Source organism: Cololabis saira, chromosome 7 (genome assembly GCF_033807715.1).
Source record: "Cololabis saira isolate AMF1-May2022 chromosome 7, fColSai1.1, whole genome shotgun sequence".
Classification (NCBI taxonomy): Eukaryota; Metazoa; Chordata; class Actinopteri; order Beloniformes; family Belonidae; genus Cololabis; species Cololabis saira.
The window spans coordinates 8,755,942-8,781,899 of NC_084593.1; the positions used below are offsets into that span (position 1 = coordinate 8,755,942).

The following is a 25,958-nucleotide window of genomic DNA, read 5'->3' on the forward strand; positions in this document are numbered from 1 at the left end:
ACGCTGTTTTCCAGGGCAACAGCCCACCACAAAGATGGCGGACAGCATGTCAGGTTCTGGCAGACCTCATATGTATTTGTTCGGTGAGCTCCCTCGTTCACATCAAAAACATCAATAAATCTGTTTATGGGTTGCAGTCAGTGTTATTACAATGTTATGGTGCATGCATAGAAGTTTTTTTAGACGGAGAGAGTTAGTAAAGAGGCTGGTTAGCCTGTGTTGCTGCAAACTGGCGCCAAGTCAGCTCTTTTGTCTGTCTTTATAGCTGCAGATAAACGTGTGTTTATGAAACTGTTTCATGCATATGTTTGTTTTTTATCAAGTGCAAAGCGTGAGGGTAATTACACCTGTTGTTTTCATGCAGGGTGCACCTTAAAGTCGGATAAGAGGGAGTTCAAAGTTGACATAGACGACGACGATGCGGAGCAGCAGCTGTCACTGAAAGCTGTAAGAACCTTGTTTTCTTCACGTTTCTGTTTTTCCCCGCTAACTATTGAGTCTATTTCAAAGTGTATTATCAAAATAGAGTTGTTGTTTTCTTCAAACGCGTTTACGACTTGACTGGTTGTAATTAAATCCTACTTTAATGTAACTTGAACAGATTTCAGTAACAGCTCCAGATGCTGAACATCTGTCTTGGTTTTAGTTTACAAAGCAGGAAATAAAAGTGTTGATCATTGTAGTAGATGTCCTTTTCATCTCATCAAGAGGAGTGTGTGGAAGGGTGAATGTGTCTAGATATATATATATATATATATATATATGTATATATATATATATATATATGTATATATATATATATATATATATATATATATATATATATTACATTTTATTGGATTGTTTTTTCAGTTATTTTATTTAATTTTTTTATATATGATGCGCTGACTGGAGAGCACTTTTAATTTCGTTGTACATAGTTATAATGACAATAAAGATCTATCTATCTATCTATCTATCTATCTATCTATCTATCTATCTATCTATCTATCTATCTATCTATCTATCTATCTATCTATCTATCTATGATGGCAAACTAATAATGCAATACATAAATAACAAAGAATAAAGACAAAAAAATAAGTGTGTGTGAGTGTGCATGGGATATTGTTTTTACAACTTGTATTGACTCCTGAGCAAATAAAACTACCGGTAATGGTAGAAATTATCATGTTACTATGAGTGAAACACAAAAAAACATGGATACATGTACAACATTACATTGGGAAAACAGTTACAAAACAGCAGTCAAGTGGTCCTTGAAACATCTTTTATAACATTTCAAAGAGGAAGAGCTCTTTGCCAAGTGGGAAAAATTATTCCACAATTTAGTCCCTAAATCTCATCGAAAATTGCCCTCTGCAAGTGAGAAATTTAGGAGGATGAAGATCTGAGGATTGTCAAGTTGAATAAGAATGAACCTGTGAATTTGATTTAAAGTAAGTCTTGAACTGTCCAGGAATATTCCCTTCACTTGAATTTATCTTATAAATAAAAATGCATATCTGAAAAATATTGATATCATAAGTACTTTTGACAATATATCTATGTCTATACTCTCTCTTTCTGATCTCCCTTTTCCTGCTCCGGGTCCCCCTTATGATCCAGGTCCTGCTCAAGGTTTCTTCCTCTTAAAGGAGAGTTTTTCTTGCCACTGTTTGGCGTAAGGTTTTTCTCCCACTAGGGGAGTTTTACCTGCCATTGTTTATGTAATAATTGTTCTGGGTCTCTGGAAAGCGCCTAGAGAAAACTATTGTAATAGACGCTGTATAAATAAATGAGTTGCGGTAACAAGCCCGTTAGGTCAGTATTGTTATGTGAGATTTCTTTTCTCCGTCTCAATGGTATGGGCGGGTTATGAGACGTCAGTGCCAGGATTCATCAGGCTCAAACTGTGAAGTAACGGTTCACGGAGCATGAGACATCATTTTAACCCGAGTCTGTTCAAATCACTTTTAACTATATAGTGCCAATTCCCAAGAAAAGTCATGTCAAGGCACTTTCCAAAGAAAGAAAACGCATTTACCGGCAATGCGGTCTGATTAAATATAATTTAATTCCAGATCTTAACCCCACTGAGAATAGTTTGGACTTGCTAAAGGAGAGTTGATGAAGCAGCACTACTTCAAGAATGAACAAACTCTGGACATTTCATAAACTTCTCAAAAAAATGCCAATCAAAGTTAACGGTGGTCCAAGAAAGTATTAGTGTGTGATTTTTTATTTTTTTTTCTTGGCCAGGTAGAGGATGGTTTATTCCAGTATTTTGATTATTTTATGAGCAATATAACTGTTCATACAAAGACACTGAGTGGCTCCTGCATCTGCGCTATGGATTTAAACTTCCAGCATCATAATGCAAAGTGATGTTTAAATGCAAGCAACAACTCCTACTGATTATATAGTATGGTAGAAAGGAACAATTGCCAACTTTTTGTCAGTAAAAGTAAAAACAAAAATGATCAGATAATAATGGTCTTAATGTTCAGCCAGGTTTAAGATGGAAACTGCAACAGTGAAAAGAACAGACTCCACTAATGCTAATACCTCACGTATTTTTGCACATATAAATATTATCCGTTTTTGGGTTTACTATTTTCTCTTGTACATTGCTCATTTTTCTACATTTTATATTGCTCTTTTTTTTAAATTATTTAGCTATTTATGGGTTATTCTTATTTTTTTTTTTAGGATATACCGGTACTTTTTTATACCTTGTCATACTTTCATTTGTATTTGTATAAACCGTTGAGCGTGTTGTGTGTTTTGCTGCTGCACAACTGAATTTCTCCTCTGGGAGATCAATAAAGTCTATTCTATTCTATTCTATTTTATTCTATTTTATTCTATTCTAATGAAGCAGAAATAATTGCAATTCAACTTTTGTGGTATTTTTATTTCTACAAAACAGAAAAAAATACATGTTCAGTGGCTTGGATTGCAGAAAACATCCTGTGACTTATACAGTTGTATTTGAGAATGAGAAGGAAAAAATAAATCATGTTTTCTGTCACCGGTAGTTGAAGAGAAACAGCTATCGATCAAGCACAGTACCCGGCTTCCAACGCTGGAGCTGCTTTGACTTTTGTTTGAAATCAGAGCAAATTAAGATCAAGATTAAGATCAAGTTATTGTTGGCAGTTTTGTTCTGGGCTTGTTAGTCTCAGAAGAGAGAGCTGGGAGCTAGGGATGGGCGGTACGGACTTAAAAATGTATCACGATAATTTCTGGCATTTATCCCGATAACGATAAAAATGACGATAAAAAAAATACCAATTCAACTCCATCTTGTAACTATAAATCTATCACCGCATTCAGTCTTTGGAGCCCCCAAAACACTGCTCTAAAAGAATACTAAATGCTACTAAACTACACCAAGTAAATTGAATTTAAAAAAATCAATTAAATTAGTACACCTGTACTGCAAAACTGTAATGACTCAAATGTAATGACTCAAATGAAAGTTTGAAATGTAAGAACAGATTCAACATTTATTCAAACGGTATGGCTTAAACAGTGGGATAACAGTGCAAACGCCGTAGGCTCTGCGTCGATTTAACGCAGAACCGTAAATCAGGCTTTACACAAAAACGTCATCAACGGGAATTTATCGTTTTTACCGCGAGATGACAAATTTTTACTGTGGGTAATTTCTTTGACGATTTATCGTGAAGGGTAAAATATCGCCCATTCCTACTGGGAGCTAAGAGCTGTGCTTCTCCTCCAGGTGTGTCTGGGAGCTGAGGCCGAGGACAAGTTCCACATGGTGGAAGTGGAAGGGCTCACTTACGATGCAAAAACCACCAAAGTGCCACTCGTTGCCCTGAAACCGTCGGTCCTGCCCTCCGTGAGTCTGAAGCATTTCACTGTCTTCAACTGTGTTGATGGTTTAAGTCAATCAGCAAACACACGGATGCATTAATTTATGAATGAACGTCATTGTAATCGCTACTTTTTATTATCCAGATGAATTTAGGCGGATTTGAGATCACTCCCCCTGTTACCTTTCGTCTTTTGTCTGGATCTGGACCCGTTCACATCAGTGGACAGCATTTTGTCAGTGAGTATTACAGCTTCACCACATCGTTTAGGGTTTATTTTCCATCGTCAAAGAATGTCACAACCAGCAGCAAATTGTACTTTTACAACTGTTTTAGTGTGAGAGACACATTTAATTTAGTCACTGAAATGTCTAAATGAAGAATAATGATGGAGATGTCCCCACCACTAACCAGCCTTTACATCGTAGGTGTGAAGGAGTCCGATGATGAAGAAGAGGAGAACAATACGTCGCCAGTGAAGAGACCTGCAAACCTGTCGTCTGCGAGGAAGCCCCCACTGGTATTATTTCTTTTCAGTTTTTCTTTCCTACTTGGCTGAAAAGAGCTGTTTTGAATGTCCGGCCGAAGACAGCCGTCCCAGAGAAGGGAACACTCAGGTTCTAAGGTTTAAGATTTTCTCTGGAGGTGACAAGTTTAAATTAAAGCTGCAAGCAGCGATGAACGGGCCCTCGCACTCATGGCCACCACCCCCCATAAGCATATCAGAAATGACACCACCCACGACTTCCTATGTCAAACCAGTAAAAAGTTATGGCAGAAAATAGGAACTATGAAATATCGACCAATCAGAAGAAGGGGCGGGACTAATTCAGGCCAATGAAGGTCAAGTACTCAAAACCGAGTCCGATGACACCACCCACGAGTCTTTATGTCAAACCATTCAAAAGTTATGGCAGAGAAAAGTTTTCTAGGGGGCGCTGTTGAGCCGTTAGGCCACGCCCATTAATGCAAACCATGAAATATCAAATTTATCACCAGGCCTGGCTTGCATACCAAATTTGTTGACTTTTGGGGAACTATCATATATGGACCAATCAGATGAAAGTGGGGCGCGCGTTTTGGCGTCTAGCGTCGCCACGGTAACGCTTTTGAAAGAGAAAAGTAATGCGCGTCATCGCAGGATGGAGACGCACATTTTGATGTATAACACACCTGGGTGCACGTTACGGTTCGGGCTCTGAAGCGGTTGAAGAAATGGCATAAATTTCGCCAAAATGACACGATTAATTCAAAATGGCCGACTTCCTGTTCGTTTCGGCCATGGCGCCAAGAGACTTTTCTTTAAGTTGCGACATGATACAGGTGTGTACCGATTTTTGTGCAGTTACGGCAAACCGTATTGTGGGACTTGAGGCACAAAGTTTTCTAGGGGGCGCTGTTGAGACATTAGGCCACGCCCATTAATGCAAACCATTAAATATCACATTTTTCGCCAGGCCTGGCTTGGTGCAAAATTTGGTGACTTTTTGGGCATGTTTAGGGGGGCAGAAAGGCCTTCCTTTCGTCAGAAGAATAATAATAACAATTCCTACAGATACAATAGGGCCTTCGCACTGTAAGTGCTCGGGCCCTAATTAAAGGATCAGCGAGGGGTAGACAGGTTGGAGATAGAATAAGAGAATCTAGATGGGCTTTGGAGACAAAGGAGTATGATGTTTGCGGTGAATCTGTGAGTCAGGAGAGAAAGGGACCAAAGAGGATATGCGGTGCGAGTGAGGTAGATGCAAAAAAACGGGGTAAGATAAGAACTGGTTGACGACCCCTAAAGCAAGGGTCCAAAAAAGTCTATAACAAATAGTCTAAAACAAATCAATCACATTGTTTGCAGAAAAAACTGAAGATGGATTCTGATTCCGATTCCGATGATGATGATGACGATGACGAGGAAGAAGACGACAGCGACGAGGATGACGAGTATGATTTCCCTTCATTCTGAATTTTAATTTTGCACTTTAAAAAAAGAATTGGCTGTTTATAGTCCGCATAAAGGAGGATTTACTGAGTTCTCTCTCTACTTTTTTTGTAGTGATGATGACAGTGAAGAAGATGATGTCAAACTTCAGAAAATTATGGGAAAAGTACTCAAAAAAGTGAGTAGTCTGTTGTTTGTTCCTTTTTGAGAATGTATGTTTGTTGTGCATCTTAAAAACTAGTCAGAAACTAAAAGATGCTGTCGACTGTATTTGATAAAGTTGAACGTGATCATTTTGAACTGGTGGGTAACAATAACGATGAATATATGGTAATATAATTTAATGCACATACAGTAACCGTGTTAAGGATGACAAAAGACAGAATGACGTTTGAAATAAAAACAGAATGCAGTGATTTGCAGAAATCTTAAACCTCAACTTTAATTAAAAATGGTTGCAGGATAAATTACATTTTGGACATTTCTTTGGGGAATCCTGGATGCCATGCCTACAGTAGACTGAATGATTACTACAGATTAGTGTTTAAATATGCTGCCATCTAGACTAAGGCTGCAACGAATAATCAACGCAGTCGACAGAAATCGATGACAAAGATAGTGATAATAATGTATTATTAATTAGATGGCTCGTGATGTCTGTTTCATGCTGTGGACTGGAACCAGAAACACTTCTTTAAGGAATAAAGGTGTTTATGGTTCTTTTAATTGCATCAATCAATGTAAAATCTTAAAAAAGTAAAAAAAACAACACAGATATTTTTGTCTGTTTCAGTTGGTTGATATGCTCTATGTGTCTCTGCCAGTTCGTAGGGGCAGAACTCTTCCGCAAGCGATTCAGAGAGCAGACAAAATTGTAAAAGCCCGACCACAAACATGCTTGGCGTATTTTTTTAAGACCGAGGCCCAAATATCTCACAAATTGCTCACCAAAACTCCGTAATGTCTCGCTGCTCAAAGCTGCTGGTGGTCCTTCAGCGCGAGATTACTGTAATGTCGAGTGTATCATGCAGTACTCCATCAGACGATAACTAGGACAGTGGTTCCCAAACTTTTTTTGCCAGGCCTTTTGTACGTAACAGAATTTTCGAGCCCCCCCCGACCCCAACACACACACACACACACACACATCTTTTGCATTCAAATGCGACTGCAATTTATTTCATATATTGAACATATGTGCAAAAAAACTGTCCATCGCTGTAAAAATAGATTTTCAACCTGACCAGCTCCCAGAGATTGAAACAACAACAACAATACACACAGGAGCCAAAATCTGAACATTTGCTCTACAAAAATTACACCTCTTATCCCCACATCTTTTCAGTGATGTGAGTAGGCTTGCTTCATGTGTGCAACACGTTTCTTTTTTTTCCTTTTTACTGTACAATACAGTATGCATTACTTTCAACATATTTTAAAATAATAAAAAAATAACCATCTCCCTGAGGAAAAAAAAACAGCAGCAACAGCTAAACAAATAATCAAAATTTCAACAATTGCTCTGCAAAAATGTCAGTTTTAATCCCCACACCTTTGCAATGAGTGGGGTGGACTTGTTTCATGTTACAGATCCTCTCAAACCGGTTGCAGGTGAGAGATTACCACATGCATCTTCCTTCCAGTAGCACCGGGTAGTTGTGGGATTCCCCCTATTTCCTGTCTCTCTCTCACTGCACATATGTATTGAAGGCAAAATCTTAAAGAAATAAAAAATCTTAAAAAAAAAAAAAAACATCTTTTTTTTTTTTTTTTTTTTAATCTACCTTCCAACCTCGCCGCGCCCCCCCCTGCAATATCGCTGCGCCCTCCAGTTTGGGAACCACTGATCTAGGAGCAATGGTAGTGAGAAGTAACTTCACAGATTAGTGAGCGTAGACTGTAAATAGATGAGGGAAACGCTGGTGAATCTTGTCTGTGGTTTTACTTCAGAAGTCCCTGGGGTCCAGAAAGACTCGTTTACCTGCCCAAAGCTCTGCTTTCCAGTCCTCTTTTCCTTCCAGCTGCTCCCTTCAGAGTAAATCCTCCACCTCCATCTAACCGTATCCCCTCACACCAACTAACATCATGTCCTCTCATTTCTGGTTGCTTTTACATTTTTTCTAAATATCTTCACAAGTTCACAAGTTAAATGAATCACATATTTTTGATTTGCCACCTTCCGTTAGGTTCTTAGGTTAATTTTAAAACCTAATAGCTAAACAAAATGGTTTTTGGGCAATTCATAATCCAATTGCTAGATTAATTGTTTCAATAATTAATAATCTAGTTATTTTACAGAGAAGACGTTGATTATTTCAGCAATACAATGCCAAAACTCTTCACGAACACTTTAGAACAGCATGACTTTGTGGATGAACTATTCTCCAGTTCGGACTTCCCGAAAACGTGAGATGTGTTTAAAAAAAGAATAGCATTGTTCTTGTATTTCTTCAAATGAAACATCAGCTGCCAATAATAATGTTTAAAAAAAACAGCAATCATTGCTAGACCTGTTGGAACAACCTTGAAATTAAACTTGTGAGTTAAAGGAAAACAACTTTGAGTTTAGAGCTTTAAGGGCTGGAGTTTTTCTTTTCTTTCTTTCCTTTGTTTTTTCTTAAAAAACTCATTTTGCAGAAGACAGATGACTATTTGAAATAGCGTGTCAACAGATGACCCCACCAGGGCTGGATAGATAAGTTTAGACCTTGTTCAGTTAAGTTTTAACAGTTCATCAATTTTTAATGGAGAGCATTGTTTACATCGGATTGGCACCACATTTAGTCTGAATGGATGCTCTTTTCAACGATTTATTTGTGTTTTTTGGGATTTTTACGCACCAAATGATGTGGAATATTAACAGATTGGGATCAGAAACATGTAACAGTATTTGATTATTAGTTCTCAGAATATTAGAGCTGGACTTTTGGATTTTGTTCAGTTTTAAGTTCATCTTTTTTTGTTTTTACTTGTTGTTAATTACTTGCATCACTGATTTGGCCAAACATAAACTGTCATTTCCATTTTTTACACTTGAGTATCAGCTTGGAGGGTTTCCAGTTATGTGCCGTCCACTAGGTGTCAGGGTAACCAACGGTTTCCTCTGTTATTTTGCCATCAAAAGACATTTCTAGTCGTCGCTGCCGTCTCCCCTCTCCCCTCTCCTGCTTCTGCCACATCATTTGAACATCTCCAAATGCAAAAGCAGCATTTAATTCCAACAAGCCCTACCCATTCCTGCACCCACTGACCGTCCATCCCTTTGTATGAGACAAAACATGGAACTTTTTCATCCTGCTCGCTCATGTACCCACCTGTTTTCCCAGAGTAAAATACAGGGTTTGTGTGGTGTAATGATTGGATTTCTCCTCTGTAATCTACTTGAATTCTCATCGTCTCACTTGCGAGACCACGTTATGCTACACGCACTCACATACTTGAAAGATACACACTGTTCCAAGTAAACGTTTAAAAAAAAAGGTCTTAAGCGTGGGTACTTTGCACGCCAGTCCAAAACATTATTGGGATATATATCGATCGTGCAGAGGCAGAGAGGCAGTTTCGCAAACTCTCTTAAGTTATGGGAAACATCTTCAACCATTTTTCTGAGGCACTGCATATCTTTGTCGCTCTGTCATCCCACTGTTAATATGATTGCTCCTTTTTATCGTTTCTCATGCCATTGCAGCTTTGCACCTGGCTTTTGCCTTTGAACACTTGTTTTGCGTGTTTCCACAATCGCTTGCAAGTGTGTGCATGTGTGTATGTGCCCAATTTTTACATCAGTGTCTGTTTGTGATTTTTTTTTTTTTTTTTTTTTTTTTTCTAAGCACGCTTGTTGCAAAACTGTGCCAGGCGAAAGATCAAAGCAGGACAGATGCGCATACCTGCGACGTTAGTGCCGATCCTTCCCTCGGGGTCAGATGACAGCTGAGCATTTTTGTCACCTGTTGATTTATCCTGTTGTCTTCTCGTCCCGTACTCCCTTCTCTGCATGAACACAACCCTCCGATACCCAGGCCCATTCTTTAATAATGAAACTACAAAGCTCTAGAAAGTAGGGGCTGGGAGCAATTATTCTTTTTCTCTTGCTAATTCAGTTTAAAAATAAATGTTGTTTTTCCTCGTGTAGGGAGACCTCATCACTGTACAGAGATTTTTACCAAAATCAAAGGTGCGTTTATGGACCAGACACTGATCATTATCAGTAAATATTCGTTCTAAATAGTTCAGTTTGTCACTGAAATGAGCAGAAAAATCGATTAGGAACTGAAGAGCAGCCTTGGCTCATCTAAAGGCCAAAGATGGAGCTTTTACTAAAAAACTGACATTTATTCTAGTGAATTTTATTTATTTTGTGGTGTAAAGACTTCATGTTCGGTTCAGGTAACACAGGAAATGTAGTACATACCTTTTTTTTTTTTTTTTTTTTAAATGTATATATATAGTGCAAACAGCGACAAAAGACGACATCAGTTGATGAAAGTAGATAAATAAATTAAGAATATTAATTTGAGAATAAATAAGTGAAGAAATAAATAATTATCATTAGGGCTGTTCGATTTTGCCCAAAAATACAATCTTGATTTTTTTTTCTCTCAAAATCCGATTTTCGATTACGATTACGATTATTTGGTGAATTGACAAAAGGCAAAGAAATGATTTCAAATATGCTGTTTTTTTATTGAACATTTGCCCCAAAATGAATGAATAAAGTGCAAAACTCTGTAAAATAAGTTGAAAAAAAGTTTTAAAAAATATAATAAAATATAAAGTTTTATCTCTGAAAAAAAAATCAGCAAATCAGCACTTGCAAACATACAGTAAGTTATATTTCCAATAAAAAAAAAAAAAAAAAAAAAAAAAAGTGAAAAATCGATTTTACGAGTTTCAACATCGTTCTAATTACATAATCGCGATTACGATTTAAAATCGATTAATCGAACAGCCCTAATTATCATATAGAGTGATGTAGCACAATATAATATAAATATAGCATAATAATACAGTAATATCCTAATATAACATAATAATTTTTTATAATATAACGTATAACAAAATGATATCACCATACTATAATATATAACAATATAATAATACTATAGTTTAACATCCCATGAGATTTCATAACTTAATAAAAAAACAGCCTTGGCTCATCTAAAGGCCAAAGATGGAGCTTTCACTAAAAACTGACATTTATTCTAGTGAATTTTATTTATTTTGTGGTGTGGAGACTTCATGTTCTGTTCAGGTAACACACACGACATTTGGTACATACCTGATATTTACACAACAAGTGTCAGTCAGATGTCGGCGGTGAAGCCGAGCTGATGACGGAGTCAGAATCATTTATCACCAAGAGGAGGAGGCCCGTTTCATTTTTCACTCGGTATGTTTATGTTGCATTCCTCCGGCAGACCTTTCATCCAAAGTGGTTTAAAAGTGAGGAACAGTTAGTGGCCGAGGACGTTTAGGGATGTAACCTTCTGTTTGAAGACGACCCCTCTGCCTCCTGAACAACGCTGGATCTAAAACGGCCACTGAAAAACACAAGAAATTGTCCGAAGTTGTTTTTTCTTCTATAAATAAAACACGTCGGACCTGAGTCTGGACAGTGGAAAGATGCTGTGCAGTTAGAAACCTGTTCGCACACGTACGTTGCCAGGATTGCATTTTTGCAGCATTGTCTGTGGGGGAGTCTGACGCTGCCCCGTGTGATGAAAACCTGCACATCTACATGTGAAGTGAAACGCAGGTGAGACGTGTTCCAGTCGAGCATGAGACGGCAGAAAGAACATGGGGCATTGGTGAAATATGAAAAACCTGGATAAGTTAATGTCATATCTCTACTTTACTCAGTTTGGTATAAAAACAAATTTGGGTTTTCTCATATGAAATTATCTGACCCTTAGAGGTTTTATCCCTAAAATGAACATATTTGTTGAGTCAGTAGGTCCTGACTTCAGTTTCAATTTCGAGACGGTGTCATGAGTCGTGTTATTAACAAATTGATCAGTTTTTATCTGCCGCAAACTTAACAATATTAAACATAAGAAAACAGGAAATCAGTAGTTCACAGGGGAATGCTGAAACTGATTTACCCTGCACAGTTTATTATTAATTTATTAAATGCTGGTAAATGTTGCACATTTGGCCTTTATTTTATTCGTTATTTAATAAAAATCCCACTTAATCTATTACAAAAGTGCTCGTATTTAAGTTTTAAGCTGTTACAAACAGAGAGGAATATGGTGCATATGTTGCCTTTCAGTGAATTAGCAATAGTCAAAAAATGTATTGATTAATTTGATGATTGGAAAAACAAAAAGGTCTTGTTAATTGTGTTATATGTTTCTACTTTATTTTCATTTCATTTAAATTTAAATCAGTAATTTAAAAATATGTGACACACATCGATGCTGAAGGAATCTCACATTAAGAACATTATTCCCGTCATTCATAATCAAGCAGAGCGACATGGTTTCAAATGAACTGTTTAACTTCAAAGTTTTATTTAATTTTTTAAAAAGCATTTAAAATAATTATACCGCCTTGAGTTTGAGGCATTAAGTCTAACTCTTTTTTTTTTCCCAACATCTCAGTTTTTCTTGCGTTGTGCAGGTAACAAAATCAAGATCACGATGAGGTGCTCAAATACTTTGTTCATGCTGATTAAACCATATATTTACCCAGAGATCTCTGCAGCTCTACGCTGCCCCATAATGTGCCATGGCTCTTTTGATGGGATATAGTTTGTGTGTCGGTGGGTCATAAATTATGAAATCATAATCTGCTGAGTGAACGAACTGAACCAACTCGCTGACAGAAACTCATCCGTTCATTTCACGATTAATCTGAGCTCAGGTGTGAACGAGGCGGCGAGCAGAAACTGCACACGACAGAACAAATGTGATGGTGGTGCAAACAGACGACTAGTAAATCAGCTGTTCAGCCCACGCTTCCCGTCGGTCAGGCTGATGTGCCGTCGGCAGAGGTGGGTAGAGTAGTCAAAGATTGTACTCAAGTGAAAGTACTGTTACTTCAGAATAATATGACTCAAGTAGAATAATAATTAAATAAATAATTACTTGAGTAAAAGTAAAAAAGTACTGAGTAACTGTTGAGTAACGTCTGATTTATTTTTTTAACACAACCATTCAAACAGACAAAAGTACAAAATAATCATCTTAAGGCAAATTAAATCAATAAAATAAATTAAAATGAATAAAAAATAGCTTAAACTAAAATAATCTTAAAGTAAATTCAAGTACTTTAATAAATAATAAAATAATAACAATAAAAAAATAAATTAAGCACAAATAGCACAAAATTTCCAGCCTTTGTACTTTTCTTTTTTAACCAGGCAGAACTAGAACAAGCCCATGAACTCATAGAAACTCTGTGTGTGTTTGAGTCTGTGTTTATGTGACAAAACATGCAAAAACAAACATTTTTCACAAAGAATCACCCAGTGATGTCATGAGATTGACGCGTACGTGGATAAAAGGGATAAAAGAAAAGTAACAGCTCAACGTAGCCTAATGTAGCGGAGTAAGAGGAACAGTTTCTTCTTCACAAATCTACTCAAGTAAAGGTAAAAAGTATAGTGATTCAAAACTACTCCTAAAAGTTACTTACTCAAGTAAATGTAACGGAGTAAATGTAACTCGTTACTACCCACCTCTGGCCGTCGGAGCTCCGATCGTGTACCGAACTATTGGGTTGAAATAGTCTTTTCCGAAACACGTTTTAGCCGACAGATTGTGGTGAGTCAGTTTCCAGAAGAGAGCATCTGTTCCCATCACTGCACACCAGTGGAACAAAGGGAGCGGGCGGCGATGCAAAAGGTACCTGGAGTTTATCTAAACCAGAATCCAGCGTATCTGTGACAGATGTTAAAGACAGCTGTAAACGAAGCAGGCCTTTCATAAACATAGTTATTAAAGAAGAGCATACTAAATGACTCGAATAAGCAGCTCTTTGTTGTGCTGATTATACAGGACTGTCTCAGAAAATTAGAATATTGTGATAAAGTCCTTTATTTTCTGTAATGCAAAAATGTCATACATTCTGGATTCATTCACAAATCAACTGAAATATTGCAAGCCTTTTATTATTTTAATATTGCTGATCATGGCTTACAGTTTAAAAAAACTCAAATACCCTATCTCAAAAAATTAGAATATTCTGGGAATCTTAATCTTAAACTGTAAGCCATAATCAGAAATATTAAAATAATAAAAGGCTTGCAATATTTCAGTTGATTTGTAATGAATCCAGAATGTATGACATTTTTTGTTTTTTTTAATTGCATTACAGAAAATTACGACGGAGTATTAGGGCCAAACAAAAAAACAAAAAAAGGAAATTACGAAAATAAAGTCATAATGTAATGAGAATAAAGTCGTAAAATTACGAGAATAAAGTCATAATATTACGAGAATAAAGTCGTAAAATTACGAGAATAAAGTCGTAAAATTACGAGAATAAAGTCATAAAATTACGAGAATAAAGTCATAATATTACGAGAATAAAGTCGTAATATATTATAAATATATAAATATAACTTCACAAGATGCTCAATATCTTAATAATAATATAATTTTTTTATATAATAATATATATTTTTAACACAGGGAGAAGAAGCTCTTCCTGTCGAGTTCTCATAAATTATATTCTCATAATATTACGACTTTATTCTCGCAACATTACGACTTTATTCTTGTAATTTTACGACTTTATTCTCGTAATATTACGACTTTATTCTCGTAATTTTACGACTTTATTCTCATTACTTTATGACTTTATTCTCGTAATTTCCAATGTTTTTTGTCTTAGTTTGGCCCTAATACTCCGTCGTAAAAATAAAGAACTTTATCACAATATTCTAATTTTCTGAGACAGTCCTGTAATCATGCTACCTTGGTGGTTTACCCTTTTTTGCGCATCAAATGAGCCACTATACATTACAAAATCTAAAACAATAACTTTATTGTGTCTTGTTGCATGAAAGAATGGTGTTTAAAACAAAAAAACAAACAGTTTTGGTGGTTCAGGTGTGTTCTTTACGGACGGTGGAAGCATGAAGACGATTCGTGCTGCTCGGTTGATCTACGTCATCCTTATCCAGGAAAAAAAAGAAAGTCCCAAAAATGTTGATTTCCAACTGTAACTTCCTTGATCTTAACGCCGGGCCTTGTTGGAGGCAACAGCTTGTGTAATTGCCTTGTAGAAATTGTGTCAACACAGGCAATTACACTGCTGGGCCCTTCTCAGCTGAATACCTGTGATTGCAATAAAAAGAATTGGCGCTGGGGAAATGCAGGTGCTTGTCTTGGCTGTTACAAGGTAATTACACAGCTGACTGAAAGCAATGTAAACCTGAAGGGAAGGCCTGAGTGCCGAACAATGACAGGTTATTGGGTTACTCGGGGCCTGATCACTGAGAACCACAGCGTTTGTCTAGTGTTTCCTGCAAAATCGTACAAGGTACAAGACTGAACCTTTTTACCACAATTAGACCAGAATGAACTTTGGGCTTTTGTGTTTATTTAGAGGGATGTGCTGTTTGTTTTTTATTGTGGTGTGTACATTGTGTGTGTGTGTTTTTGTTTTTTTCAGATGCAATATACCTGCTGCATCACTATTATTATCATTTTATTGCTGTGGTTAGAAAGGGTGCATGTGAACGCTTGATGACGAAGCAAATGGATGTAGTTTATGTTCCGATAAACAGCAATTATAAAATATACACATATATTTTTCTGTTTATAAGAAAAGGGCTTGCACTTTGACGTGGTGCAGAGCTTTAAGTAGTGGTAAAAGGCTGGCATTGCAGATTAGGCTTTAGTGCTCGGTAGGGATGGGCGGTATGGACTAAAAAATGTATCACGATGATTTCTGGCATTTATCCCGATAACGATAAAAATGACGATTAAAAAAATACCAATTCAACTCCATCTTTTTAACTATAAATCTATCTCCACATTCAGTCTTTGGAGCCAAAACACTGCTCTTTCTTTCTTTCTTTCTTTCTTTCTTTCTTTCTTTCTTTCTTTCTTTCTTTCTTTCTTTCTTTCTTTCTTTCTTTCTTTCTTTCTTTCTTTCTTTCTTTCTTTCTTTCTTTCTTTCTTTCTTTCAGGCTCATTTCTCTCTTTCTTTCTTTCTTTCAGGCTCATTTCTTTCTTTCTTTCTTTCTTTCTTTCTTTCTTTCTTTCTTTCAGGCTCATTTCTTTCTTTCTTTTTTCTTTCTTTCAGGCTCATATCTTTCTTTCTTTTTTTTCTTTCTTTCTTTCTTTCTTTCTTTCTTTCTTTCTTTCTTTCTTTCTTTCTTTCTGGCTCATTTCCTTCCTTCCTTCCTTCCTTCCTTCCTTCCTTCCTTCCTTCCTTCCTTCCTTCCTTCCTTCCTTCCTTCCTTCCTTCCTTCCTTCCTTCCTTCCTTCCTTCCTTCCTTTGTGCGTGGATTTAACGCAGAATCATAAATCAGTTTTACACAAAAACATCATCAACGGGAATTTATCATTTTTACCTCGAGATGACAAATTCTTACCGTGGGGAATTTTTTTGACGGTTTATCGTGAACGGTAAAATATCACCCATTCCTAGTGCTCGGCCTCCCGATCGGAGGACTTTTCATTCAAGCAACGACTACAGCTACACGTCCACATGTGCAGCAAACGTGTCTTTTAGGTGTCTCACTTGACATGTCATTTGTTTCCTCAGAGCGCGGAGTCTGCCCCTAAAAAACCCAACAAGACGCCCGTGAAACAGAATAATCCTGCAGGGAAACCATCAGGATCAACAGTCAAACCGCAGGTTAAGGTACGAAAGGACCGACCCAAACCCTCATACACATGAACAGTAAATCACAAGAGTTATATTTCATTTATTCCTATTTTTTCTAAAAGACAATATTTATTTATTCATTTTTATTTGTTTGTGAGTTGTTGTTTTGAGTGATTAATAAAAGCACGATCTGCTGTTATAGTGATCCAAATGTGAATCAAGTTTGAAGCGTTTGATTTATACTGCCACGTCATTTGCTAATTCAGATTTTTGCCTAATTTGTCGGTTCATTTTTAATGTTTGCATAATTTCCTGAAGTCTTTGCTGTGGTCGCCATACAGTTACAGCTGAACACCAGTGTTTGTGGAAGTGTTTATGTGTTGCTTTCATATGTTATATCGACTTAGTCGATCAGAGCATCCTTAATAAATGCATTTAAAAAGACCCACATTTGCTGTATTGTTGATATTAAATCCAGATTTACCTGTTAACCCTATTACATTTGATTATTATCATCATTACATCAGAATGCAATCCAGAATCTTAAATTATATTCTGATTGACATGCTGTGTAAAGAAAATGAATGACATAAATAGATCAGATAGGTATCTTTGCTCTTAATGAACAAAAACAATTATGAATTTATTCTGCCTCAAATTGTGTGGGAAGAAATTAACCCTCTGCTGAATGAATTCAGATTCAGATTCAGAAAAACTTTATTTATCCCCGAGGGGCAATTGCAAAAACAACTAAGCAGCATGACGTTGAAAGTACAGAATAAGTACAGATAAATAAAGCATGTATCGTATAGAAAAAATATATAAAATATAAAAATATCTAAAAATGTAAAATAGAGTGACTGTAGTGGTATAAAGTGTCAACAGTGTAATCAATGATGGGAGTTTCTTTTTCCCGTGCAGCAGGAGATAAACTAATTACTCACAGCAAGTAAAGTCTGTATTATTATGTGTTAGTCTGTTCAACTAAAAGAAAAAAAAGAAAAGAATCCATTCAGAATTATTTGTGCTCACATTACAGACAGCGTGGTTTCACACTCAGACCATCACAATTTAAAAAATGCAGGAGGGGGAAAAATGCAGGAGGGGGGGAATGCAGGGGGCTTTTCATGTTAAATCCAAGGAATGTGGTAAATGCAGGTTGCAATTAGTCCAACCTGATAATTAATTTCTAGGATAGAATATCCTGGACGTCGGCCTCTCAAAAGCCAACACTTGAGCTCTGACTGTGCTGAAAGCAAACACACCTGACCTCTAAACACGTCTCCCGGGGCCGGGTTTAAACCTGCGACCTCACGGCTTGACCCAGATGTCTTGAGTTGCAGCTCCTTTGATGCCCTTCACCCCTCCGTGGCTCATGTGCACGTTACGGACGACAAATTGGCAAGCGTCTCTGCGTGTTTATACCTTTCACAAAAGACAACTTCAGAGGGAAATCCTCGGATGGAATCTCTGTTTCCGTAAAGGATGGGTTGCAGGAAGACGTGACATACACTTAAAGGTAGGGCTGCGGATCGATTCAAATGTCAAGAATCGATTCGATTCCGATTCTTAAGATTCAGAATCGATTATCAAGATTCGATTCGATTCGATTCCGATATTGATTTGGGTTAGTGTTATTAAAACTGTTTTTTGAGCTGTTGCATGAATTATATGACTGTAGTTCTGCAAAATATTACTACTAGTATTATATTGAGATTAAACAGCAAGTATTGCAGCTAATGATGCTGTAAGGACCAATCAGCTCCCAGAATGCTGATAGAACTGCTTTCAGAAACATCTTGTGGGTCAGAATTACCAAACAGATCCAGGGAGGAAACAGAGACGGATGAAATCGGTTTTATTTTTTCCCACATTACGTTTTTATTTGTTCTATTTTCGGTCTATTTTGGTTTTTAATTTTTGAGCATTTGGTTTTTAGCATTTTTTGCAAATGTAACCCCAATACAGTATATAAAGTAATGAAATATAGACAATTTATGCAATTACAGGGTGCTTGCGCAAGTCTTGAAAGTCTTAATAAGTATGGAATTTTGAAACGCTGTTTTCCAGACCTTGAAAAGTCTTGAATTTTGTGTGAAAGTCTTAATAAAGTATGGGGGAAAAATGTATGGTAGAATTTTACAGTATGCTCAAAGGCATTGTGAAAATGTGAAATTCATGTACTTGTGATTTTCATGTTTTGAAACGTTTTCATCAGTAAAAACATAATTTACTGTGAATAATGCATTCGTTCATTGAATACTAGCCTATAAAAAATTCTAACAAACAGTTCTAATAAACACAATTGGTACAATCTCAACCAATGAAGTAGGCAGTAGGCATCCAGGGCAGCAAGCAGAGACGGATGAAATCGTTTTTATTTTTTCCCATATTCCGTTTTTATTTGTTCCATTTTCAGTCTATTTTGGTTTTTAATTTTTGAGCATTTGGTTTTTAGCATTTTTTGCAAATGTAACCCCAAGACAGTATATAAAGTAATGAAATATAAACAATTTATGCAATTATAACCTAACACTTAATGTTTTCATACCTTTAAACATATTTAAAGGCAAAAACATGGCACCAGTTATTCTCGTGTCCAACAAAACATTCCTTTTTTGGGGATAAACAAAAAAATAACCAAAAGTTGTAATGTAATGATGAAAAAAAAAAAAAGATACATACATAAATAAAAGAAGAAAAAAAAGAAAAAATAATCGATCTTTAGACAGAATTACCAAACAGATCCAGGGAGGAAACAGAGACGGATGAAATCGGTTTTATTTTTTCCCATATTCCGTTTTTATTTGTTCCATTTTCGGTCTATTTTGGTTTTTAATTTTTGAGCATGCATTTGGTTTTTAGCATTTTTTACAAATGTAACCCCAAGACACTATATAAAGTAATGAAATATAGACAATTTATGCAATTATAACCTAACACTTTAATGTTTTCATACCTTTAAACATATTTAAAGGCTAAAACATGGTACCAGTTATTCTCGTGTCCAACAAAACATTCCTTTTTTGGGGATAAACAAAAAAATAACCAAAAGTTGTAATGTAATGATGATAAAAAAAATACATAAATAAATAAAATAAAAAAAAACAACCAAAAAATCAAAAAAAAATCGATCTTTAGACATATGAATCGATTTTTAGGAATTAATATGAGAATCGATTTAGAATTGGGAAATCGATTTTTTCAACACAGGCCTACTTAAAGGTGCAACACCAGTAACTTGCACACAAAACTGTGGTCTCTGAGGTCACGACAGAGCTTGATAAACACTAAGCCTGAGGATTGCTAAACTCCTGAAGATAGAAACAACCCTCCAGGGTGACATTCTTGCTGCGTGGGTGCGAGAGCGGTGAACCCCGCTGCCGCGGCTGCTGCCCCGGCGTCGCACAGTGGCTCTCGGGGATTAGTCAAAGGGCAAGTGAACAGCCGAAACCTTCCCACCAGTTTAACTTTCTGGCCCTCTGTGCTTTTAGTACTCCCATTCCCTCACCAATACTTCACAACTGTTCCCTCTCTACAACCTCTTCACACCCCTCACTTCCTGGACACACCTTCTCCCAATTGCTCTCATTACCAGCGTTTGATGTCTGGTGCAGCTTGCGCTTCCAGATGCCCCTGAGGAGCGAGGAAGCGGGCGTGGATGTCTGTTTTTTTTTTTTTTTTTTTTCCTTAATGCAGGTGACTGGTCATTAGATTGGCTCGTCAGATCCGTTGCCAGTACCGCAGTTCTCACCTCTCTGCAGCCCAAGCTCGTAGCTGCACCTTCTTGTGTAACAGGCTCAACATGGGAAACCAGCTAACTTTGAGTTTTTCTGCTGAGCTTAGGTAACCTTATCTCGCAGCTGGTGTGTTGGGATTGATGGGTTTAGAGAAGTTGATGCCTGCAAGCACACGTCACAGTCGTAAAGTTGTTAACCACTTTACACGGCTCTATCCCTGAAGGGTGTGAGTCATTGTTTTAGCAGCTGATTGACGTGCACTGCAGCAGGTGCCTGTCTTATTTATTCGCGTGGATTTTCCTTTCCTTCTTTTCTTATGACCTGAGAAATGTCCAAAGAGAGCGACGGCTCCTTTTTGCTTTTAAAGTCATCAGGCCGGTGAAAACACCTGCCAGAGCAAAAATAGTTTGGTTAAATGCTAAAAGGAATGCCAAACTGAATTATTGAACATTTAGTGCTATTATGTCCCAAAGCTGAAGAAAACTTATACGTGATGCCATCGTCTCGTTTCCTTTTGTTTTCACTCTTCTAGAGATTGTTTTTGTTTCTTCTAAGCATTGATTATTTACTTTCTCTGTTAGTTGTTTTTCTGAGATCCGTCTTCTGTTTGTTTTTTACTTGATTTTTCAAGTATTTCATATTTAGGGCCCGAGCACCTTCAGTGCGAAGGCCCTATTGTATCTGTAGGAATTCTTTCTTTCTTTCTTTCTTTCTTTCTTTCTTTCTTTCTTTCTTTCTTTCTTTCTTTCTTTCTTTCTTTCTTTCTTTCTTTCTTTCTTTCTTTCTTTCTTTCTTTCTTTCTTTCTTTTTTCTTTCTTCTGTCAAAAGGAGGGCCTTTTTGCCCCACTAAATGTGCCCAAAAAGTCACCAAATTTTGCACGCAAGCCAGGCCTGGCGATAAATTTGATATTTCATGGTTTGCATTAATGGGCGTGGCAAAATGGCTCAACAGCGCCCCCTAGAAAACTTTGTGCCTCAAGCCCCACAATACGGTTTGACGCACATGCACGAAAATCGGTACACACCTATATCATGTTGCAACTTAAAGAAAAGTCTCTTGGCGCCATGGCCGAAACCGAACAGGAAGTCAGCCATTTTGAAATAATTGTGTAATTTTGGCGCAATTTATGCCATTCCTTCGGCAGTTAATACGGCCCGAACCGTAACGTGCACCCAGGTGTGTTATACATCAAAATGTTCGTCTCCATCCTGCGACTACGCGTATTACTTTTATCTTTCAACAGTGTTACCGTGGCGACGCTAGACGCCAAAAAGCACGCCCCCCCTTCATCTGATTGGTCCATATTTGATACTTCCCCAAAAGTCACCAAATTTTGCATGCAAGCCAGGCCTGGCGATAAATTTGATATTTCATGGTTTGCATTAATGGGCGTGGCCTAACGGCTCAACAGCGCCCCCTAGAAAACTTTTCTCTGCCATAACTTTTGAATGGTTTGACATAAAGAGTCATGGGTGGTGTCATGGGACTTGATATTGAGTCCTTGACCATAATTGGTGAAAATTAGCCCCGCCCCTTCTTCTGATTGGTTGTCCTTTTTTCTGCTATAACTTTTGAATGGTTTAACATAGGAAGTCATGGGTGGTGTCATTTCTGATATGCTTATGGGGGACGGTGGCCATGAGTGCGAGGGCCCGTTCATCGCTGCTTGCAGCTTTAATTACGTTTGTCTTCCTTCTTGTTTTGCATGTGTGTTTACTTGGCTGTTTTTTTGTTTTGTAGATTGTTTGTCCTTGTTGTATTAGTATCAACTATGAAGTAAAAGTTAAAAAGGGTAGGTACAAGAAGCTTAGGCTTCAGCCTAAACCTTTTGGTCGGTTTATTCCTTACTTCTTTTTTTATTATTTCTTTCCTACAAAAGGAAATTAAATGCAATGTATTGTATCAATTGAAACTGATCGACCAAATAAACTAAACTATCCATATGAACAGCAGTGGTTGTTGCCCTGAAGTTGTAGCAGAAAAAAGATTATTTCAATGTTATGTTGACTGTTTTATAGTTATAATGTCCAAATATTGGGACAAAGTAGGGCTGGGCGATTTTGGACAAAAATAAAATCCCGATTTTTTTTTTTCTCTGAAAACCCGATTTTCGATTTCGATTTCGATTTTTTTGGTAAAACTACAAAAGACAATGGAATACATTTTTTCAAATATTTTATCTTTATTTTTAAAGAAAAATAGCAAACAAATTTCCCTATTGGGAATGAAGTGCAATTGAAAGATACTGTAAATCCTCCTTGAGTTTAGTAAAGTGACAACATTTACAATTTTCTTGACCAAACAAAGATGACTAGACGAGCTCTGTCTGTAATGCAGCCAGCTGCAAAAAAGGAAAATCGATTTTCCGATTTTCCTTTTTTTAACATCGATTGTGATTAATAAATCCGATTTAGATTTAAAATCGATTAATCGCACAGCCCTGGGACAAAGTATCAGAAAATCCAAAAGTATAAGCCTGACTTGTGGTGGGAGCAAACACCACCGTCAGTGTAATCTGGGAGGAAACGCTGTTACACAGAGAGTCACAGTTCCCAGTGATCTGAAAGTTTCCCCAAACATAAGTTCTCATTCCATTAAAATGACAATTGCTATCCCTGGACAGAGTTGATGAGCAAATGTGTCACAACCATGTGTTTGCACTGGACTGAAGACGGGAGATTGCATCAAATCATAGCGTGCTTGTGATTAAGTTCCATGTCTCGTGGCATCTGTAATCAGCGTCTGGCCCAGATGAAAAAGCTTGCTGCTTTTGTGTGTTTATCAGCTGTTTCAGGCCCACAGCTGTCCTTTGGATGTCGAGAGCTGCCCGTAAATAATAAATATGTGGTGCATTTGTATGGCCAGGAGCCAGCAGTGTGTGTGTGTGTGTGTGTGTGTGTGTGTGTTGTGCGTTTGTCAAGGGTTTTTGTTCGTTTTATGCCTTTTGATCTCTGCTGTAAAATGCAGATCTCTCAGGGACAGGGACAGATTGTTAACTGGAGAAAGAATTTATTTTCTTAAAATTATCCCACCTGTGTTTTACTATTTCATGTTTCAGCCTAGGTTTGTGATTTAAAAGGGATTAAACCCAAAAAGGCTGTGACACGTTATGTCGTTATAGCTTTTATTCGCCCCGTTTTAGTTCTCAGGCCGGGCCAATTTATTTCAAGTGAGTCTGAAGGAACAAGCTGCTTCATTTATACTCGTACACTTTTGAAATGGACTCTTAGTTTCTAAGTATGATGTTATAAACAGAAACATCTCTCCCAAGAAACCAAGTGTCTGGGAGCTGAAAACACCCCTGTTTTTACATATCCAGTTGTTCCTGGCTCGAGCCCCATGTTCCTCCATGTGCTTTGATGTGAAAGTAACAGAAGAAGTTGGCTTACAAAGGACCATAAAGTTGGTAACAACAGAGAAAAACTACCAGGGATCATGTGCATCTCATATGTTCATAGTAAAGCGAACAGCGCTTATGAAACGCACAGAGCTGTAAAAGCATCCCGTTGGTGGCTGGACATCGCAGCAATTTGCTGCAAGACCAATTACTGGAAAAATAAAATGGTGTGAAAAAAGATACTTTGACCAGCTGATTGGGCCGAAGACGAGCCGTCTTGTGGCTCACGTGACGTGTTAAGGTGCTGCTACTCCAACAACATCAGGATTTGTTGAAGTGAAGCAACAAGGATGACCCAGCTCAGATAAAAACATGTTAAAGTAAGTCAAATTTTATTTATATAGTAAGGAAGCGTATTGCATTCACTTGAGAAAAAAAAAAACTGCTCTGTTTATCTGAATTAACGAGATAAAATTTAAAAAAAAAATAAAAATCTGCTCTGTTTTTCTGAATTAACGAGATAATGTCCAGCAGATCAGAATGGGCTTTCCGTCTGAACAACCGCCTGAGTCCTGAGTTGCCTGAGGCGCAAAGTCGACAAACTAATAACAATACCATCTATAAAACTTAAAGACAAGAGTATCTCCCAACGTTTCAAACCAAATCAAAATAAAACTGGATTAAACTGGACAGGAACATGTTTACTTCCATGAAATCCAGCTCTCGAGTGAATGACAGATTCTTGCAAGTCGTTAATTCAGAAAAACAGAGCAGATTTTTTTTTTCTCAAGTGAATGCAATACGCTTCCGTAATATAGGACCTTTTTTTAAAATATATATATATATATATTTTTTTTTTATCACAATTTTTTTTGTTCCCATTTTTTAACCCAGATTAGTAAGGGGGGGTGACGTGTGGATACTTGGGACACTTTGTTATCCTTGCAGCAGCGTTCTGGACAACCTGAAGACTTTCTGGTGATTTTTCGCTTAAACATTTGAAAGTCGAGTTACAGTAATCAAGACACGGTTGATCATCTCCACCTCAGACGCCTCCGCCGTGACATAATTGGACTCAGCTTGGCAATATTTTTAACTGATAAAAACAAGAACGAACAAACTTTAAAGGGGACTTATTATGGCATTTAATGTCTATTTTAAACAGGCCTTGAATGTCTTAAAAACAAGCTTTTGATAGTTTATTCTATATAAATTGAAAAATTTTGCCTCTGGGTCATGTCTTTATCTTTACCGTTTCTAACCTAATTATCTATGCAGGATTCTGAGTGGGCGGGGCTATGATAATGAGGCTCTGTGCTGATTGGCTGCCTGAATGACGCGATACACCGCTACGAAAAAATGGTGGAAGCTTCGGCTGGCGGAGTTAAGGCTGATTTATGGTTCTGCGTTACACCAACGCAGAGCCTACGGCGTAGGGTACACAGCGACGCGCACCACACCCTACGGCGTAGGCTCTGTGTCGATTTAACCACCTGCCTACACGACATTAATACCTGGATGAGCAATAACTTCCTAAAACTCAACGGCAATAAAACTGAGGCTCTTCTCATCGGCTCCAAATCCACCCTCACCAAGTCACAACCCTCTCCCGCCCCTCCCATCATCATCGACGGCTTCCCGGTACCCTTTTCCCCCCACGTCAAGAGCCTCGGCGTCATTCTGGACAATACACTCTCATTTGCACCTCACATCCACAACATCACCCGGACTGCATTCTTCCACCTCCGCAACATCTCCAGACTTCGTCCAGCACTGTCCCAATCCAGCACCGAAATTCTGGTCCACTCATTCGTCACATCCCGTATCGATTACTGTAATGCTCTCCTCACTGGCCTCCCAACCAAACTCACCAACAAACTACAACTCATTCAGAACTCGGCCGCCCGGATCATCACCCGCATCAAGTCATCTGACCACATCACCCCCGTTCTTATCCAACTCCACTGGCTCCCAGTCCAATACCGTATCATTTATAAAAACCTCCTCCTCACTCACAAAGCCCTTCATAACCTAGCCCCCACCTACCTCTGTGACCTACTGAAAGAATACACCCCCTCCCGTACCCTCCGCTCAACCTCTGCTGGACTTCTTTTCACTCCCACCTCACACCTTAGCAGCATGGGTGCCCGAGCTTTCAGTTGTACGGCACCCAGACTCTGGAACTCCCTCCCCCCATAAATAAGACAAATAGACTCCATCACCACATTCAAAACACAACTCAAGACTCACCTGTTTAAACTTGCCCATTCACTTTGACCGGTCACCACACACTACCTCCCACCATACTGTTCTGTTAGCTGTACTGTTGCTCCTTGATTGT

At 37.7% G+C, this 25,958-nt stretch overlaps 1 protein-coding gene across 1 annotated transcript in view; it reads left to right on the forward strand.

Annotated features, from left to right (window-relative positions):
- The first annotated feature begins 1 nt into the window (after position 1).
- npm1b (nucleophosmin 1b) overlaps positions 2 to 25,958 on the forward strand; it is a 31,578-nt gene continuing 5,621 nt past the window's right edge. Inside the window, exons 1-8 of the mRNA XM_061726133.1 lie at positions 2 to 83; positions 365 to 447; positions 3,728 to 3,847; positions 3,967 to 4,060; positions 4,250 to 4,341; positions 5,671 to 5,756; positions 5,869 to 5,932; positions 16,477 to 16,569. Of these exons, the coding sequence (XP_061582117.1) occupies positions 35 to 83; positions 365 to 447; positions 3,728 to 3,847; positions 3,967 to 4,060; positions 4,250 to 4,341; positions 5,671 to 5,756; positions 5,869 to 5,932; positions 16,477 to 16,569 (681 nt within the window). The 5' untranslated portion in view covers positions 2 to 34. The remainder of the gene's footprint in view (positions 84 to 364; positions 448 to 3,727; positions 3,848 to 3,966; positions 4,061 to 4,249; positions 4,342 to 5,670; positions 5,757 to 5,868; positions 5,933 to 16,476; positions 16,570 to 25,958) is intronic.